The sequence below is a fragment of the Anser anser genome (genome assembly GCF_964211835.1).
Source record: "Anser anser genome assembly, chromosome: 1".
Classification (NCBI taxonomy): Eukaryota; Metazoa; Chordata; class Aves; order Anseriformes; family Anatidae; genus Anser; species Anser anser.
In genome coordinates, this window is record NC_139720.1 from 105,141,814 (window position 1) to 105,161,212 (window position 19,399).

At 41.9% G+C, this 19,399-nt stretch overlaps 1 protein-coding gene and 1 long non-coding RNA gene across 3 annotated transcripts in view; one reads left to right on the forward strand and one right to left on the reverse strand.

The window, feature by feature from the left end:
* Positions 1-19,399, reverse strand: part of CCND2 (cyclin D2) — a 42,334-nt gene that overhangs the window by 4,870 nt on the left and 18,065 nt on the right. The window contains exon 6 of one of the 2 annotated variants that reach the window (XM_083845631.1): positions 10,947-16,092. The exons of the other annotated variant lie outside the window; for it this stretch is intronic. Coding sequence (XP_083701757.1) covers positions 16,003-16,092 — 90 coding nt within the window. The 3' untranslated portion in view covers positions 10,947-16,002. Of the gene's footprint in view, positions 1-10,946; positions 16,093-19,399 lie in introns of those variants that run through there. 2 annotated transcript variants of the gene reach the window in all.
* On the forward strand, positions 3-7,180 carry LOC310903348. Its single transcript, XR_014587475.1, has 2 exons — positions 3-5,038; positions 6,727-7,180. It is a non-coding gene; the product is annotated as an uncharacterized lncRNA (long non-coding RNA).

Here is a 19,399-nt window from a genome sequence, read left to right on the forward strand (position 1 = left end):
AGGATAAAAAGCAAATTGATCTGTTAGTTACTTTTCTCCTTACTAAGCTAGTAAAAGTTTGAAAAGCAGCAAATGGGTATTGCTAAGGAACATCCGCTATGACAGAAAATAACCTTGAATTCTCAAAAATTACCAATGTTTACAAACTCTCTTGGGTTAAACAATGATAATTCCACATTTATTATAATTTCCAAATTTTAATATTTTACCTGTCCTTGCTCATTTGTGTTGTCTTGAGCAAGAACTCAAAGTACTCCTCAGCACTCTTGTGAAAAACAAAGGGCAGGGTAAATGAATTTGTGCATTCTTCTATGCAAGGTTAAATGACTTGGCTGGGTCTTCACTGAAAAACAAAATGTTTTTCTTCTGAAATAACCACATGCACTATACCAATGTAATGCAGAGGCACTTCACTTTTACCATCAAGCAAGCTTAACACATTAAAGTCAAGCAGGAGTTTTGAGGTCCCCCCAAAAGTGCAGTTCCTTGTCACAGTGTCTGTATCAGTCGTGTATCCGAAGCAAAAGCAAAAGAAAGGTCTGTGTATCTGTGAAAATTTAAGCATGAAGAGAAGGTCCAGAAAAACAGAAACATCGCAGAGTTAAACTGTACTGCTTCCAAATACATTCCAACATGGCGTGGCACAGGTCATCAACTCATGCCATTTTGCTATTTTCCTTTAAAGAGTCTTTGTTGAAGAAGCAAGAAAGAACCATCTCTGTGCTAAGTCTCCGAAAAAGGCAATCGAACATTAATCCCAGAGCAAATCACGCTGCACAGTGGCTGGGCACTCTGAAGGGAAATAAGGCTTTGTTCATGATGAGGGAACTAACAATCCAGCCCCAAACATGCATCCACAAATTTGCCAGCATTATTATCCTCTAAACACATTCCAGAGAAAAAAAGTGATTTCAGCAGCACAGGAGGAGGAGGTATAGTGTACCCTCCCACACCTTTACTCTTGGAATTGGGCTATTTTAACATTCTTAGGAATAGTCACTGGTAATCATTCACAGAAGACACTGAAGCAAAGACAGATACAATAAAAAGATGCAAGTCAAAAATGCATAACCAAGCCTCAGATATGACTACATTACAAATTACAGCACACAACACTTGGGGAAAAAAAGTAGGATATAGTACAGCAACACAGATTTGGGAGCCTTGTACGTTATGAGTCCTGCAACGTTCACGAGGTATGAATAAAGAAATGGGAAGGTTTCACCACACTAATATCAGACACAATGACAAAGAACAAGACTGCTAAAGTATTACAGGATGTTCCACATTGATAATATGTTGGAAGGCCAAATAATGGGGTTGCTGGGGGAAAAAAAGAGAGAGAGAAATTTGAGAAAAGATTGACAACCTCTTAGTTTTAGCAGCAACTGAAAAATAAAACTAAAGCCATAACTGTATGAACACAATGACACTTACGTGTATCATGCTGGGATTGAGTATCAACACCACACTGCATATGTGGGCAGGTGGTGCTGCTATAAAGGCTTTTTTTTTCTAGAAGCAGTCTTGCACAATCCTTCTAAAATACACAAAAAGGTACCAATACAATGAACTCACTGAAGCCTTATGTGAACGTGATAGAGCTCTGACACGTTAAGGACTGGGTCTCTCCCAAAGACTTCATGCAGTAGAGAAATGCAGTTTTGGCTAGTATGGATTTTCCAAAGTATTCTGACCAGAGACGTTGCTATTTTTACCAAGGGATGCTGAAGAACAGACAGGCATTGACCTCCACAGGTCACACAGGCACTTGTGTCAGCCCAGGAACTGAATACAGAAGATGAGTGCACCTCTGGGGAGCACGGCTCTGACCAGCAACAACACTCACTTTCTCCACATAGTATCAGGTTATTCAAGGAGAGTTTGAAATATTCATTTCTGTAAGTTTAATTTGTCATCCTGGTCAGACTGGGAAAACATGTTAAATGCAGAGTATCTATTCCTCTGATATCACGTTCGTGATGCACGCAATTAGCTCTGGTGTGTCATAAACAACCATTTTCTTGCCTACTGGTCAGCAACTGCTAGCTGTAAAGTCATGCCCTCTCTTTGTCATGAAGCCATCCTATAACGGAGTATCACAACCTTTGTCTGAAGATGCATCTGCTAAAGACAGGCTGTGAAAGATGGCTTTTCAAACTGAACAGGAAAAAGGGGTTGGATGGGACGCTGGCTGTATTAAAGACAGAATTATTAAATGATGTGGATCACACAAGCTAAAACCAACACTGCTCAACTAGAAAGAGATGTCATTGAAATGTGAGTATCTGAACTACCTGTGTGCAGTCAGACCCAGAAATTTGTTCCCTCAGCAAGAATTATCACAGTGAGTAACACCATGGTGAAACAGAGCATAATGATACTAAAAAATTCTGCTACCAGTGTATGTGTGTGGGCAGACTGTGTCTTCCTCATCCTTGTCTTTTGTTTTGAAAGCGGGGAGCTGTAAGACTGCTCAAGAAAAACTTGACTAGTAGTCAAGTTCACTGGTTTGCAGCCATACTGTATCTACCCCCAAAAAAACCTCCACAATAAGCTAGCAACTTTCCTGAGTTTCAGTCACTGGAGCTGAACTTTTCCACGCTTCACCCTCTGTTAAGCATCCCTTGTGCTATCACTACAGGCCCTGACAAAGACTCCTTTCTCCACCTTTCATGTAGGCCCCCTTTAGATACTGAAAAACCACTAAAAGGTCTTCCTGGATTCTTCTCTTCTCCAGGCTGAACAATCCCAACTCCCTCAGCCTGTCTTCACAGGAGAGGTGCTCCAGCCTTTTGATCATCTTCAAGGCCCTCCTCTGGACTCACTCAAATAGGTCCATGTCCTTCTTGTGCTGGGGGCCCCAGAGCTGAATGCAGTTCTCCAGGTGGGGTCTCATAAGAGCATAGTGGGGAGAATCACCTCCCTCAACCTGCTAGCTACACTTCTTTTGATACAGCCCAGGATACGGTTGGCTTTCTGGGCTGCCAGCTTACCTTGCCAGCTCATGTTGAGCTTCCTGTCAACCATCACCCTCAGGTCCTTCTCCTCAGAGCTGCTCTCAATCCATTCTCTATCCAGCCTGTATTTGTGCTTGGGATCGCCCCGACCCAGGTGCAGGATCTTGTACTTGGCTTTGTTGAACCTCATGAGGTTCGCACAGGCTCACCTCTCAAGCCTGTTAGGTCCCTCTGGATAGCATCCCTTCCCTCCAGTGTGTTGACTGTGCCACACAGCTTGGTGTCATCAGCAAACTTGCTGAGGGTGCACTCAATCCCACATCACCAACCATGCTGTTAAGCAGTGCTGGTCCCGATACCTATCCCTGTGGAATGCCACTCGTCACTGATCTCCACTTGGACATTGAGATGTTGACCACAACTCTCTGAGTGTGACTATCCATCCAATTACCCACCTTACCCATCCTTACCCACCACGTGGTCCATCCATCAAATCCATGTCTCTGAAATTTAGAGACAAAGATGCCTATGGGACAGTGTCAAATGCTTTGCACAAGTCCAGGTAGCTGATCTCAGCTCGTCTTCCACCAGTGCTGTAACTGCATTGTAGAAGGCCACCAGATTTGTCAGGCACAGTCTGCCCTTAGTGAAACCATGATGGCTGTCACCAATTACCTCCTTATTTTCTATATGCCTTAGCATAGTTTCCAGGAGGACCTGCTCCATGATCTTGTCAGGCACAGAGGTGAGACTGACTGGCCTGTAATTCATCAGGTCTTCCTTTTTTATCCTTTTTTAAAATGGGGTTTATGGTTCCCCTTTTCCAGTCAGTGGGAACTTCACTGGACTGCCATGACTTCTCAAATATGATGGACTGTGGCTCAGCAATTTCATCTGCCAGTTAATGAAAGTGCAGTTTCCCTCTGTAAGCAGATGGGAGCCCCCTTCTCACAGCACCGGCTTAATTTTAGCTCTGGACAGCACAAGAAGGAAGCTGGGAGCACAGTCTCAAAAGTCTTGCTACTCTAACACAGATGTTGGCAAGTACGGTGAACTTCATTTGGAGACCTTAAGATTGAGAAGGTCTATGCTTTGGAGGAAGGCAGAAGTTAACGCCTCTCTCCTATTCTGGAGAGAGCAGAGTTTGCTCAGGGTCGTGCCCTGATTTTTGTTACTCCTGCAGTTCATCCCAGCACTCTGGGCAAGAATGATGCAGTTGGAAGATCACAGGTATCACACGGGCACAACCACTGCCTACCACAGCCAATGTGTAATTAGTGTCATTGCCACCCAGTAAATAACTGTGGCACTGAGAATCATGGAGCACCTGAAATGCCAAGTAAATTCAGAGAGATGCAGGGATTTTCAGGGTACTATGGAAATGAGAACTCAAGAGAAACAGCAGCACTCAGGCTAGAAAGCTATATTAAAAAATGCTAGTCTCTGTGTGCCTTCACCACACTGGAAGTCTCCTGATCACAGCTTCCCACTTTCTGGAGACAGGACACCAGCTCGTTCCAGTGCCAGCCCTGGGTGGACTGGACTTGGGCTTCCCATACAGGTTCCCGCTGCACACTGTCTCTGTCCCACACCAGCGCCTGCTGCCTTTCCCAGCACTCCACGTTGCAAAACTCCTCATGTGGCAACCGTGTCAGCAGGAGGTTAATCAAAAAAACACGCAGTTACCAAACACATGTTTCATGAATCTGCTTAATTACAGACTGAGTAGGACTGAGGAGGGTACGCCTAAAATCCGACCTCCCAGAGCTGTCTGGCAGGCAGGACACTGGGCAGCCTGTCTCTGCCCGCACTCACATCTGTGCTTGGCTCCCACCAGAAGGCAGGGAACTGCAGTCTGCTGAACTCCCACCCCTGGAGAGAAGGAAAGCTTTAATATCTAGCTTGCTTGGAGCTGAGCAGGAAGCCTCAGAAGTGAGAGGACAAGACAAATGTGTTTGAAGATGCAATAAAATGCGAGCACAGTGGATCTTTCTGGTGATGAATGAGATTCATAACAATCAAGATTTTAGCATGCATCACCTCATAGGGTTCTTCCTTTCCTGTCATTTTAACAGAAGGTAAGGAGAAAGGCTTCCCTCTGTTTCCACTTTCCTGCTGCTGGCAAATCTATTTGTTTTAAGGTAAGAATGTGTACTTTTATTTAATCAGGCAAATGTTGTTTATAGCTGGGTATTGCTCTTTTATTACTGGGGGCTTAGTGATTTCCTAGTACTGGAACTGATTGTTTAATGATGGGAGTTGCACAAATTCCTTGTCCTTTCTTCCAAATTACCTGACTGCCAAAAGCTATCAGAAACTCAGATAAAGAAAATCCCCCACTATTAGCTTGGGTTGGTTTCAGGTCCATTGCAATCATTCACCTCTTTGTGAGATGGCAATAGCAGCAAGTCATTTCAAGGGTACAGAGCTGATGCAGTTACACTGGCAGGCAGTTACGTGTGTGTGACTGAAACTGCCGCTTGCTTGTAGAAACTGCTTCTTGCTTGTAGGAACAGGTGCTGAGATTTCCTGAACAGATTCTGAGAAAATGCGAGAGACCTAATCAATGTTTTGAGAGCGGCTCTGCTCTGTTCAGCAAAGCACCCCTACCTACGCTGGTTTTTTCTGCAATGTACTTGCCAAAGGCACCTTGCACATGATCAGACGTGGTTTTGTGCAGCTCCACTTGATAGTGATTCTCACTCTGTGACCCTGGTTTGGGAGCCACCCTTCTCAGAAAGCAGAGGTTCCGTCACAGAGATAGCACAACCCAATCCCAGCTGATACAGACGAATCCCCTTGGTGGGGGAGTCATGAGTGTGTCACAGCCCACGGGCTGCCACTTCCAGCTGCAGCAAGTCTCCCTGGAGGAGATCCAGAACCTGTTCCCATTTAAGTTGATGGCCAAATTGAGCAGGATCAGACCCGTAAATGGAAAAAAGAGCAGAGCCACCCATTTGTAGACTATTGTAACACATTATAGTCCTAATGCTCTTTTTCTATAAGAATCTCTTAAAGCACAGTGGTGCAAAGTTTCAAAATAACATGGCCTTTTGAAAATAAGCCAGATTTTTTACAAGCAGCTACTGACTAGAGAGCTTAATGAGGCAATTTCCTTACAGCCAGGCTTGGGGAAGGAAGGGTGGTGACACATGGAACATAAGGCCTGAGCATTTGGAGCCAGCTTTGCCTGTTTACATATATATATATATATATATATGCTCCTTACACATGATAATTTACACTGTAATTGTAAAAACTTGTAATGGTCAACATAATGCTTCATTTAATTTATGAAGAGGCTAAAGTCTCTTAGTACTTTTATACAGAAAATGGCCATTTCTGATGTCTTCATTTTGTACATAAAACCAATAAAGCAGTCCAGACAGAAATTGCCACAGTTTGCATGAATTTTACCTTACATGGGGACCCACAAGCCCCTGATGTACTTATTGTCACATGTTAGCTCTGGTCTACACTTACGTTTTGAATATAAAATAATGTACCACAGGAGTCCTTAAAACAAAGAAAACTATGGAAGGATAACTAGCATGTTGCATTTAGTGTGAAATAGCTTCTAAATATATATGTGTATATACATATATACATATATATATATATATAAAGGTTGCTATTTGCATGCTAGAACTCTGTTTTTATTAATCTGAGTTAAACAGTCTTTTTAGTCTCGCCTATAAAGCATCCATCCAGAAGCTGAAATTGGCTGGCCAGCATTAACTAAAAATGGTGTCACTTTATTTTGCAGGTTGTCAAGTTCTACAATCAAAATCTAGTAAGAAGAAAAACCTTAATGCCAGATTCATGAGTGAATCTCAGTCATGCAGCAAAATGAGCTGGAACATAACAGTAGATTTAGTCCAGATTCTTCAGTACTGATGACTGAGGTACAACCAAATCATCCACCTGAGGCTGTGGCTGTGCAACCATTAATCCTGGATCTGCGTATTATTCCATCAGCCAATCGTGATGATTTTGTGAACATCATGCACAAGCTGCTAAGACCACTTCTGCCAAGGTATTCAGACCACATGACGTCTTTTCAACATGCTGTCTGCAGGACAACAGATGAAACCTGACATAACACAGTCAGAGTGGCATGGACACATTTGAGCAACATGCTTTTTGACAGATGAGTTACTAACTAAACCTGTCAATGTTTTGTTTTTTTTTAATAAACTGGAGTTAGCAGACAAAGTTTACACATGGCCAATGACATGTGAGCAAACTGCTTGAATTCTTACACAGCAAATCCTAAAAACACATTTTGCACTTGAACCACAGCCTCAGTGTGCAACTAGCTTTAAGCACTATGAAGTATATCCGATGGATGATAATGTTACAGGTGAGAGGAAAAGATGAGGTTATTATGAGTATCTTATCACCCAATTACAATAGTGTGATAAAGAAAGTGGCTCATTTTATAGATGGGGCTACTGCTTCTGTTGGCCTCAGTGGAACTTTCTGACAATCCGAAGTTAAGTGATACAATACAAAAAAGGAAAAAAAAAAAAAACTATCCAGGAAAACAACCCGGCTTTCCCATGAGACAGTGTTATTAACCCCTTGAAGTTTCATGTGAATTTGCTGCATGTGTACTCATTTTACTAGACGACTTTCATTCTGCAAACTCTAGACAATATTGATAAGGGAAAATTCAAGCTTCAAAAATCTATCGAAGAAAAAAAATATGAATTTCACTATTTTCAGCAGATCTTCCTTGATAGACAACATAATGACAGAAGTAACGGCCCTAGATTTTGCGACTTAGGGATTGGGCCAATCCTTCAGAATACTGTAGGACTGGTTTTGTTTTTTAAGTGTGTCACATGGATCAACTTCCTCATTCTTCTTTATGGTCTAGTAGTTTTAATGATGAAAATAGTTCAGGTACTTTCCACTCCATAGTTTTATTTTTACTTCAGCATGTGCAGAACTAAAAAAGCAATTAACTTTTTATTATATATATATATAAATTATATATATATATATAAATAAATGTAGCCCCTCACTACAGGAAGGACATGGACGTGCTTGAGCGAGTCCAGAGAAGGGCGACCAAGCTGGTGAGGGGTCTGGAGAACAAGTCTTACGAGGAGCAGCTGAGGGAGCTGGGCTTGTTCAGCCTGGAGAAGAGGAGGCTCAGGGGCGACCTTATCGCTCTCTACAGTTACCTTAAAGGAGGCTGTAGAGAGGTGGGGGTTGGTCTGTTCTCCTACGTGCCTGGTGACAGGACGAGGGGGAATGGGCTAAAGTTGCGCCAGGGGAGGTTTAGGTTGGATGTTAGGAAGTACTTCTTTACCGAAAGGGTTATTAAGCATTGGAACGGGCTGCCCAGGGAGGTGGTGGAGTCACCATCCCTGGAGGTCTTTAAAAGACGTTTAGATGTAGAGCTTAGCGATATGGTTTAGTGGAGTACTTAGTGTTAGGTCATAGGTTGGACTCGATGATCTTGAGGTCTCTTCCAACCTAGAAATCTGTGATACTGTGATAATTATATATTATATATATTATATATATATATTATATAATTATATATAAATTAACAATTTGCTCTTTGTGTTTGTTGTTGTTTTTGTAGAGTGGGGTGGAGAATTTTTGAACTCTAGCTGGTTTTACAAGCACACCTGAAAAGCATTTAAAAGAACATAAATGCTTTCTTGTGTGCGATGAAGAGTAACTTCATGGCTCTGATAGAAATGCTGGTAGTGAAAATGACTGGAAGGAGGAATCACCAGCACTATGGCAGGATCTAGTCATTCAAACGAATAATAATTGAAAATTTCCATTTCCATGCATGACAGTCTTGAAAGAAAGCATAAGCAGTAGGAAAGATCATGCAGAATATTATACAAAATTCATTTTCTTGAACTTTTCAACACATCATTAATTTATGTGACCTAAATTGCCCCCCAGCTTCCAGTTTTAAACTAATGTTTATAATGTTATTATGAAAATGATAGCAATTAGCAAGCTATCATTGACGAATCCCACTCAAGTTGACCCAGCAAACAGGCTCTCTCTCACTTTGCACTTGTAATCAGTGGGATTCTCAGTTCCGACTGCTCCAATCTCCAGAATCACGGCATCATGACCCAAGCAGCCTGTTCACATGGGGTACCCATTCCACCTAACTTTACTGAGTTAAAGAGATGCAAGGCATCTTTTCCATCTTGCAAGACCATGACCAGACTGATATTTTTTTTTTTAAAAAGGGGGGAGAGAAGAGGGGATTTTGGAGGGCTTTGTAATTGTTCTAGTAACTTAACTTGGATTTCTGCCATAAACATCATATAGACATTTTCAAATTGTCCATGGCACCATGTCCAAACTGAAGTTGACAGATTGTACTTTTTGGATGATAGTGGTCTCTGCACGAGATCCCTCAGTGTAGCAGTGCACCACCTTCTCCACAAAGGAAAACACCACTCTTCTCAAATGCCAATAGTGGACCATTAGCATAATAAGGTAACTTATTTTATTCATACATCTTTTCTACCTTTTCTCCATGTTGAATCAATCCAGAGCTTCTGTGACTGTAAGGTAACTGCGGTTGTCTATCATTGCACTTACTCCAATGATAACAACCACTTTAAAACATATTTAAACCACTAGACTCATTTTGCAGCCAGGCAGGGCTGAGAAATGATAATGCACCCCTGGATCCATTCTGGTCATGTAACACCCAGTTTTGCCAAGCCTTGAGCTCCCTGTGTCAGCAGACATCAGAGTTTCTCTCAGACTTGCTGCTCATTGACTCCAGCAGGCAGGAAGGCATGCCTTGCAGAAGTAAGCTCTGGTGATGAACTTAGCTCCTGTCTTTTTCACAGTGCTTTAGGACACAATACATTGTATACTGTGATTCTCAGATTTCCCTTTTGCACTACAGTTTTAGCCTTACCCTGGCAAGACTCCTAACATTGGTTTAATTGTTTTATCAATGAAATTTTGGGAAACACTTGGGTGTGCATAAATTGGTTTGAACCTTGCACCATTTTGCCTATCCAAGATGGCATTCATATGGAAATACCAATTTATAGAGAACATGTGTTACAGCATCATTTGAAAAAGAACCCAGACTGCAAAACTATTGTTCAACAACATTCCATTTTAATTCTGTTAAATTTAAATATTACCTAACTCTTGACAAGATCTTAGCTTTACCATGAAGTCCAAGAGTAAGGCCAGCACCAGCAGAAGCCTGATTCGGTTAAATAGCTTTGACAGACGTGTGGGAAATGACTGAGGAGAAGCGATGCCCTATCTCAGAATCCTACCAGGGAAGTATGGACATCTAGCTGTCAAAAGCACAGCTTGGCAGCTCCAGTGAAAACACAGCTCCAATTGACAGGGACCAACGTGCCAGCCATTGCTACTACAGTCCAAGTTGCACCAAGCTTAGGTCAATGGCAAGGGAGATTCATTAAATCCTTTGCAATGACAAGGCTGAGGGCAATCTCACTAAATCATGGAGCACGTCATTTCTCAAGGACTTCAAAAAACCGAACAGCAGTCCTACTCTCTTTTAAAACCAACAGCAGAAGAGTAACAGTAGGGCTATTATTATATATATATATGGAACATATGCACACAAATAATCCAAAATACTGAGCTATAGCTCCACCAGGTACTTCTTTATGCTTCTGCATCTCCTGACACGATTTAGAAGCCTGGATACAAACCCTGAATGCTTTGCTGTGTGCTGAAATAGCCAAAGCTGAGAACACTGCAAAATTCTTCTGGATTTTTTTGGGTTAAAGCTTTCTACATATAGATCAACAACTCCACAAATAACTGTTAATGCCCCTGATGACTGCTTTAAAGATCTCTTCCTCTTTCTTAAAACTAATTGCAAAAAGGAAACCAGTAAAGGACTGTTTTTAGGCGCAAGACTTGATATGATAAATGGAAAGGATGCTGGAGATTATTTTAAGTTCACTTGTTAACTTAAGTTGTTAAGTTCACTGTTCACTTGTCATGAAATCATTGCTTGGATAACTTAAGAAAGCAGCAGTTAGACATGCATTGAAAAGTTGGGATTTACATTAATTCCAGCGTGGAACATGTCATCTGTACTCCTAGATACAAAAGAGGGCTGGATTCCTCTGCTGGTTCACATTTAGGCCTCAATTCAAACCTCTCCAAAGCACATGCTTCATCGTTGACATAAACAGGGATTCCTTCCCAAACTAGAGCCTTCGTTTGCAGAACACTGTCCTTTAGCTCTCTGACATTCTCCCAAACAAGAGCCTGAAAAGCAGCTGCAGGAATATTATGCCCATTTACTACATTTATTGTATCTCAGTGATCTCACATCTAATGGATGCAGTTTAAAAACAGACATATTTTCCCTCCTAAATGTGCCTATTTTTGCTACTGTAACAAATAGCATCAATTACAGATAAGCTTCTATGTCTCTGTTTTTCCATCTACAAAGTACAGAGAATAGTAATTTGCTGTTCCAAAGGGCATTTCATGCAGACTAATGAGGACATCTCACTTGAAAAAAAAAAAATCATATCCATGTCAGAATTTCTTCACTCACTATTGTTACATTATTGTAATAATGTAATATATAACATGGCTAGCATTAAGCATCTGAAAGATGGCACACTTTTCTCTGCAATTTTTCAGTCTTTTCAGCACTTTCAACGGTATACTTTCTAGATTCAGTTCCACTGTTTGCTTAAACAGCCAGTTCGCTGGTTTCCTGTTGCTCGTGTGGTATTTCTCATAGCAACAGGAGAGAACAATGTTTTCAGAACTGGAAAAAGTGAGAGTAAAGCCAAAACACTGGCAGGGTGATCCAGGGGCAGATGCCATGCTTGAATTTATACTCCTTGCTTAATGTGACTTGAGATTTCAAGTTGATAATCTCTCTCCAACATGCAGAAGAATACTCTGCAACTGTCAGATGAGAGCTGTGAATTTAGTTTTTACACTGCTGTACTAAATGCTGTGATCACTTATTAAAAAACTGAGGTTTCGGAAAAAGCTGTAATAACCTGCCTGCCTTACAGAAAGCAGCATCAGAGCAGAGGACTTACGGAAAGTAATCTGCCGGCCGCTATCAGCTTCCCCTGTCAACTTGAGCAGGTCACACATCTGCAGCAGAGTAGGTTGGGGCAAGGCTCCAACCAGATGATCGCAGTCTATCACCAGCCCCTGAGCTCTGACAGCTATGTTTGTGATGTGGAGCTCATTATTCGGGGGCCTCACTTCCTCTGCGCGCTGGCTGGCTCTCACAGCACTGCACCCTCCTCTGCATTTATGAATGGATTTGACGGAACTCCGCTATTAGCCTACAGTGTAACTGCATCACCCCATTGTTACTACACACGCACAGCACTCACTGGGGAACAAAAAGCTGAATGAACCAGAGCAGCTGCCAACTCAGGCAAAGACAACTTAGGAAACTATCTCATTCTTCCTTTCTTTGGAGGCTATTTTGTCTGTTGTTTCCTTGCATACAAAATGTGGTCTGCAACAAATAAGGCAGGATAAGATACAGCAAGTCCTGTTACTTGGTTCCAAAACCACAGACCCTGAACACTACAAAGAAGAGAATAAATGGTGTATGTGCTTTAGGGACAATGTTCAAATGCTATCCATTCAAGATAGATTTCCATGATTTTATACTGCAGCTCAACAGAAAATGAATTCTTGAGTGAGTATGGTGGTTCTAAACACCATTTCTGTGCAAAGATTTGCAAGGATCTTTATGAAGGAACTTTTCAGACCTTGGGGAAAAAAAAAAATCCCAGCACTAACATATGTAGCACATTTAAGTGGAGATATTTTAAATGTAATTTATTATGGATCCAGTCTTCAAAACAGCCTGATTCCACATTTTCAAGGGCTCATAGCCAGCTGTTTTGACAAGACTTTAAGAAAAGCTTGGTTCCTTTTTATTTCTACCTCAGGCCCTTAAATATGCTTTGGATTTTCAAAACCACTCAGAACACACCAGTTCCCATCAGGGAACAGACTTTTTAAAGGGACTTGTGCCTGCATACAAGCCTACATTTGGCTCTGCCTGAAAACCCTTCCCCTACTGCTGATGCAGGGGAGGACAACAACTTTTGTCATTTCAGGGCTGCAACCCTGAAAGCTGGGCTCTAGAAGGAAGAAGATGTGTGCACATAAACCTCATTATCACACAGACTGAACCTGGCCAACGCTTCTGGCTGCTATCATTTTACACAGTTTCTTCCACAAGCAATTGCTAACCAGCTTAATTTTAGATCTAACCTTGCCAGTTTTTAATCAATGATATAATCTGAACACATTTTTAACATGAGATAATCATTTCTGTGTTTCAGTGCACTGAAGAGGTTGGAAAGGACCTGCAGAGGCCATTTAAAATAAGCCTTTGCTCAAAGCACGTACATAACTATGTTTTAAAGATAACCCTAATTCTCACTAATTTCTGCCTATAAAATTCTGTTCCAAGGTTACAGGGAAGAGGTCATCTACCTACCACTGCAGTAGTTTCTAAAGCACCTTGGAATCCTCAGTATACTTCTCCTCCATGAGGAGATCTGGGGCACAACAGAACATGCAGGCAAGGCAGTCTCTGGACAGACTCAAGGGAAATGCAAGCAATAACCAGGTTAAATCATGTGTACGTGTGCCATGATTTATGAGAATGCTCTCAGGCAAGGCCAGGGAGGCAGTTTCCAGACACGTGGCTAGGAAGCTGACACACTGAACTGATGGCTGCTCTTCCAAGGAGGTGAAGAGAGATTTAACCAAGGCAGGTCTGTTGCTAGCAGAGTATTAACCTCAAAGTCTCAAAATGCCAGGTTTATGCCCTACCCATTCAGCTATCCTTCCTCATATCCCGTAATTGTACACAGCAGGAATGCTCGTATCCTCCTCTGAAGCAGCTGGCTCCACTGGGAACAGGATACTGTGCACACTGGAGTGTTCGTCTGGGATGCTTTGGAAATTCGTGACTTCCTGAGTTGTTTATTTTTCCATTGCAATGATCCTCCAAGAGATGCACAGGGAGCTTGTGTGCTTCCTGTGAGTAGCTCTGTTAACTCTTTGCTTACCAGCCTCTTCTCTTCAAGAAACAGCAAAGGAAACTGGCAGGAAAACAGATCACACCGTGCAATCCCCATCCTGCAGAACTGCATCAAGCTGTGCTGGACTCGATCTTATCAACTCTTTGGGACAACAATTATCAGAAAAGGCCATTCAGATATGCCATACAGAGCCTATTTTCGCTACTTATAACACTGATGAGCGTTCTCAAACTCCTCCAAGAGTTACTCCCTGATGATTATTTTGGTAGGTGAAAGGAGTAATGAAACTGAAGTTTACATGGGCTAGTTGTCACTGCCTCTTCAAGACTGTGATTCAACCTTCAACAAATGGCTCGGGGCAGCTATTTATCATAAATCACTGTTATCATTGAAACGATACTGGCATGATGCCTTGCACTATCTTGTCTGAAGCCCAGAGCACTACTTTGCATTCATACGAGGATAATCATCATCCATGTGTTTTTGAAATAAACACTAGCGTGTTGGTTCTTTGCTTACCCAGCAGCAGGGTTCTAAATTAAATGGTGTTTATTAGTAGCATATTTTTGGTCTAATTCTTAATGAAACACCCATTAAAAACATTACAGCACTATATGCCAAACTCCACTCTCAGTTACACCAGTGTAAATCTAAAATAACTCCATTGATTTCAGCTTCTTGGTTTATGCTGCTATTTCCTAGCAAACAGATAGCACCCTCAAATTATCTCTGTAGAACAGTAAAAGTTTAGAAAAGCTCAGTGCAGCTTAGTTACAGCAGGATTTCATTATCATTCTCAAGAGTATGTTTTCATACACTTGCAACTTTGAAGCTGAAATTTTTCATATGCTTTACCTCAGATAGCGACATTTTTCTTTAAGTTCATGAAAATGTCCCATTATGTGCTTCCACGCTGTGATCTCTCTCTCTCAACACTTCCCCCACCCCCATTTGCTGATGTGGGTTTTTAAGACACCTCTTTGCTCCTGAACTACTCAGAACTAGTTTCAAATATCGGAAGCATCCAGGATGGCTAGTTCAGGAAATGTCCCTGCATTCCTCAGAGTTCCTGGGCTGAGCAGCAGGAAAGTTCATTTTATTCACAAGCTGAGCTAGGAGGTCAACTGCAACACAGGGGACCCCATAGGAAACACCATGGCACCCCTCGTGGGGCAGCAGAACTCTGCAATGCTCTGCCCTCAGGACCTGCTCGTCGGGAAGATTCTCCTCCAGCCCTGTGCAGTATTCTGTGGTCTACGAGGAGGCACAAGGGGCACAAAGGCACAGACTTTTCCCCTGCAGAGCTGTAACCTCTGCAAGTTACCTCACTTTTCCACTGCATGATGCTCCTGAAATCTCCGAGCTATTCTTGCTCTTCCCTAACCTCCCCTTGAAAACAAAATCATTCATACAGTGACGATGAATTAATTGTGTTGCTGCAGGAACAGCTTTCAGGCATCAGAAGTTAGGAAGTGAGAGAACTGAAGCTTTTCATTCAACTTTAATTAAGTGCCAGCATAAAATATAGTACAATAGTCTTTACTCTTCATTAACACAGCCTTGGGTGACTCTTACACAATCCAGCCAGTACATTTTTACCAACAATACATTTTACAGCTGTGGCTGATATTACTACCTATTATTAAGACTGCCTGATACTTCTCTGAGACCCTGTTTTCAGCTATTTTCAGCTGTTTATCGCTCCCTTAAGCTTTAACAGGTGGGATGAAACTTTCCAGCTCAGGGCCTGATTCCAACAAAAATGTCATGGGAAAAATATCTACCAAAATATTTCCAAATACCTGGCTAATGAAAAATACACTATTTTGCCCAAGTTTGGTTGATCTGAGACTTCAAATTTTGCAGGAGACAGATTCTGAGTTAGGGCCAGCTCAGCCACAGTGAGAATCCTCCAAGTTTGGCCACGTGGAAGTATCTTGAAAAATCAGAGCAATCTAAGTTCTTCAAAGACTTGATTTTTTTCAGTGACTAAATTATCCAGCAGCTCCTTTTGTACTGAGTGTGCTTTGACTTGGAGGCCGAGTGAGAGTCTCCATAGAAGTCTGTGCTGCTGTGGGCTGAGACTAGGAGCAAAGAGAAGAAAGCTTGTCTCTACCCAGTGCCGACAGACTCTTGGAGAGGATGTGACTAGTAAAATGCTAAGAGTTCTTTGTTATTTGGGGAGAGTGATTTTTTTTTTTTCCCAAAGGCATATAAGCTTAGCCAAATTTGGGAAGATTTTCAGCAGGATGGCAAAAAGCACATTTCTGACAAAAAGCCATCTGCTAAATTTCAAAGAAAAAGCCTGATGAATTTTTCAATGAGACAAATAACATCTTTTTTCTTCTAAACACTTTAGAACTACTAAACTGTTCTGGCAGGTATTTTCTTTCAGAATGAAACAATCAGGATAGAAAAATTCAGCATGAGAGATAAAGTTTGCCCAATTTGCAAGATGTTGCAAAAGGGCATTACATTAAGAAGAATCGGGAAGCCTGAGAAAGGTTCAAATATCTCCTATAAGAAACAAAATGTGCTTTAAATGTATATCCATAAATATCAAATGAAGAGAATCCAGAAAAAAACTCCCAAGACAGAAAAAAAAAAAGCCATATACTCCCCCTCCAACATGGTCTTGTGTAATATCCTTGCAACATTCTCTGAAAGTTAATTAACAGGGGCTCCACCAAACCAAGGAGAAAGAAAATTCCACCAGAAGGACACCCTACTGTGACTTTTCATTTGTCTCTACAAGCCTTTGCAGACACCCCCGGTACACAAACAGAGCATGGGAAGAGCCAGCTTCTACGGCAGCTGGGATCCTGATTCAAGGAGGGCTTCACAGCAAGGCACCACCAGTAACCAAAAAAAAAAAAAAAAAACACATGGAGAGGTGCAGTAGGAAAACCTGTGAGCTTAATCCCTACCATGACAATTGACTGGGCAAGCAAGCAGCTGCATCTAGCCTCACTGGAGTTTCTAAACGTTATCAAAATACGCCCCATGCAGCATGAACTGCAAATTACCCAATCTAAAGGTGAGTAAGGACCAGATTACTGCGGCAAGGGCTGCATCATAAAGTGATGCTCAAACCTCTTTGATGGCAAAAAAAGCTGGTGAGGGTGGTAAATTCTCTTCCCTGTTATTGTGGAATCTAGGTACAGCCAAGTACGTTGCCAGATCCCAGTGATGCAGCCTTTGTGGCCCACATGTTGAGCTTGCCTGCCCTCACCTGAGTATTGTCAGCTGCCTGTTGTCTCTGCAAGCCAAACCTCCTGTCCATGCTGAAAAAGAGCAAGGACAAAGATCCTTGTGGTTGCAAAGAGAAACTCTTAGAAGACATGAAGAATGACCTTGAACAGCTCCCTGCCATTTCCAGAAAGACAAAGCCCAGTTACTCAATGGTTGATCAAAACCCCACCACATGCATCTGAGAGAAACACATCAGCAGGGCTACCCTGGCATCTCCCCTCCAACAAGCGGAGATAGTATTAGAAGTTTATCTGGAGCTCACCAGTATGGGGAACGTGGTCTAGTGATGGAAAGATTGCATCTGTATAGCTCTCTGACTCTGACAGCACAGGCTGTTCTTAGAAACTGAGCAACTCCCCCCACCAACTCCAAAACAACAAATGATCCTTCCCTCTTTATGCTCAATCAGTTCCAGGATGGGTTTTGAAGCAGGGACATAAACAGTTGTGTGGGCATCCATCAGCAAAAGCAAGCGTGAAAATAAGCAGCAGCCAAGGAGCTTCAACAGAAGCTTCAGCCAAGAAACAAAATTCATATGGCTTTGCTGTGCAGCAAACAAAATCATGGCAGTGGGGCATCAACCCCTCAGACATCCCATGGCATAAAGACCACTGATAATTATACAAGAAGCTCTCAATGGCTAGCACCGTTTTCTTTATTATGGGGACATTCACAAGTATGGCTAGAAGCAGCACCTGTGTTAACAAGATCTTAGTATCTCCGTAAGTTCTGGTCTTCCTCTGTCCAGTTTCTAATGTCCCTCTTACATCTATCTAGATATCTAGATGTCTAGAGTCCTCCCTGACATTTGCTGGATATAACACCAAAACTTACCGTGTTTCATCCAATCAAAAAACATCCAAAGAGAAAATTTCAGTCAGCCAATAACTGCCAATATCAATAACTGGTAATTCTTGTTTTCCACATATATTAAATAAATGTAATAGATTTACTCAAGCTAAAATAGAACAACTGTACAAATGAGCACTGTGCAATTACTCGCATCAAGCCATTCAGTCTTAATTGTTATATACAATTTTTCTTGTATGTTCCTGCTGCTTCTTGCAATATACCAGCACTGTTTCTGTGACCTTATGAAACTGGCACAAAATGGCAAATCACCTGTGTGAAATTTTCACTTACAATGAAATGAGTGTTCATTAAATTTCCGCAGATACTTGACATTATAAGCGTTCAGAATTGGAAATGTTCCTTTTTCTTTGCAAAACTCATTTCCAATCAAAAGAAATGGGCAGATCCAAAAATGAGCTTTAAAATTAGGCTCGATCTGATTGAAACAAAAAAAGAAATTGTGAAATTCCCTTTTTGTCAAACTGGACTATTCCTTTTTAACCAAAATTCAGAACATTTGTTGGAAAAAAACAAACCTTCTTTTGACAATGGTATCACAGATCTAATAATTGCACAGGGTATTTACTCTGCAAAGCAAAAGCAGTAAAACGATTTATGGTTAACACATGTTAAGGCTGACACATTGGAAATTGATACTTTTATGGTAAAAACGCATTATTAGTGGCCTGCATTTCATAAAGTCTCGCTCAATTTCTTTCTTTTTCTGTGTATTTCACTGTGGTAAAACTTGTCAGCTTAGCGGAAGGTGAAGCTCCTGATTATCCTGTAGCGCAGCATACAGTCTACCCGCAGCCACCCACCAACACGGCGGTACAACTGGAGGGAAAGGTGCCCTGAACAACCCCTAGGAGAAAGGTGCCCCGAACACTCCCTTCAGTCCTCTCAGCTTTCTGCTCAGACTGCCCAGCAGAGCTGCCTGGTTTGGGTTTTTCGTAGGTACCCACCAGAAGCTAAACTCACTCGTCAGGAACCACTGAACTGCCATCAGATTCACCTCTCCTACTGATAACCGAATTTTCTGACAACACAAGAAATTCCCTTCATGGGGAGCGCTTAGCGAGGTTATAGACAGAAACCCAGATGGCCAGGGTTGCACTTGCCTCCTATTTTGCCAGTGCTGGGGGATTAGATAAGCTCAGAATTCACTTCCTTTAAGTCAAGGATTTTTAGGAGATAGCTCATTGAGGGACAGACCAGCGGTTTCAAGGTTGGGAGCACAGGACCACTGTCCCTGTGTTTACCTTATACCACCAGAGATGCCGTCTG